The 1,419-nt window shown below is 60.0% G+C and overlaps 1 protein-coding gene across 1 annotated transcript in view; it reads left to right on the plus strand.

Annotated features, from left to right (window-relative positions):
* Positions 1-1,419, plus strand: part of FGFR1OP (FGFR1 oncogene partner) — a 28,333-nt gene that overhangs the window by 18,650 nt on the left and 8,264 nt on the right. Inside the window, 2 exon segments of the mRNA XM_023748383.1 lie at positions 1-160; positions 1,167-1,184. Of these exon segments, the coding sequence (XP_023604151.1) occupies positions 1-160; positions 1,167-1,184 (178 nt within the window).

Here is a 1,419-nt window from a genome sequence, read left to right on the forward strand (position 1 = left end):
GCGGCTTCACTTCTGGCCAGGAGACGAAAACGGCCGCTCTCCTCAGCAACAAGAGCCTGGACGTCAGAGACACAGCTGGCCCTGGTCCGCATGAGGAGGACCTGGACGGAGATTCCTTCTTTGACGACCCCATTCCCAAACCCGAAAAGACTTACGGTTGGTGAGTCGACTCTTTTGGGTTATCAGGATAGAGGCTTACAAGGCACTTTCTCAGCGCTGTATGTACAGTTAAGAACAGCGAGCTGCTAAAGGCTCATACTTATTAGACACACGAGTCCGATTTGTGTGATCCAAGCCTTCGATGTGGTAATGCGTCCAGAGAGAGGAAGCCTAGGTGTTCCTGACTCCCCCAGCAGGAGGTCCTGAGCCTCACGTGTGCCAGCCACAGTCGGAGCTGCAGGGCGCAGGCGCCATACGGGCACAGCCCTGCCGCTCTGCTCTGAGGGAGACTGGACGCTGGAGCTGAGCAGCAGAGTGGCTGGGTCTCCAGGCACTGTCTCAGGTCCTGGCCACCAAGTTGCAGGCCTGGGCGCAGAGTGGCGGGGTCGTCCGCCCCGGAAGAAGTGACGGGAATGGTGAGCAGGAGGAGACGGGCGTGACCTGAATGGGAGCGTAAGGATGTGCTCAGAGAGCAGTGGCTCCCAGGGGACTTCCGGGTTTCCAGGCCGAGCACCGGGAAGGCAGAACCGCCCTTTACTGAGCTGAGGGGTGGGGAGAGCGGGGCGGGCCACAGGGGTGGGCCAGGGGACAGGAGAGGGCTCCGCTTCCACTTGCTGGGTTGGAGAAGATGGTCACGGGAAAGGTGAGATGAGTGAGGGCCGGGTGCGGGAGCTCTGGCTGGATGCGCGTTAGGGACTCCGCCTTAGGTAGTGAGGAAAGCTGGGCGCCTGCCGGGGTCACCAGGCCATGGGGCACTGCAGCGTCTCCAGGTCAGCCCGGAGAGGAGCCAGCACGCAGGGGCCTGAGCCTGGAGCAGGAGGCTGGCCACGCAACGGCATTTAGCTCTGAAAACCTGCCTCTGCGTGCAGCAGCTGGAGGCTGCGGATGGCCGTGACGGTCGGTTTGGTCAGATGGTGGCATTGGGGCCGTGCTGATGGTCCGAGTGGCTCAGGAAGGACAGAGGAGAGGGCTGTCGGTGGTGAACACTTTCTTGATGAGTTTTATAGGAGGGTGCAGAGGAACGGGTGGGGCTGGAGGGCGGGGTGTGGGGTTAGGACATTACAGCGGGAAAGGGAGCAGCAGGCATGTACTAGTATGTGGATGAGAACGGTCCTGGGTTTTTTGTTTGTTAATCCTCACCTGAGGATATTTTCCCATTGGTCTTTAGAGAGAGTGGGAGGAAGGGGGAGAGAGAGACAGCGATGTGAGAGAGACACATCGATTGGTTGCCTCTGCACATGCCCTGACCAAAGCTTGGGA

Source organism: Myotis lucifugus, unplaced genomic scaffold (genome assembly GCF_000147115.1).
Source record: "Myotis lucifugus unplaced genomic scaffold, Myoluc2.0 scaffold_1346, whole genome shotgun sequence".
Taxonomy (NCBI): Eukaryota; Metazoa; Chordata; class Mammalia; order Chiroptera; family Vespertilionidae; genus Myotis; species Myotis lucifugus.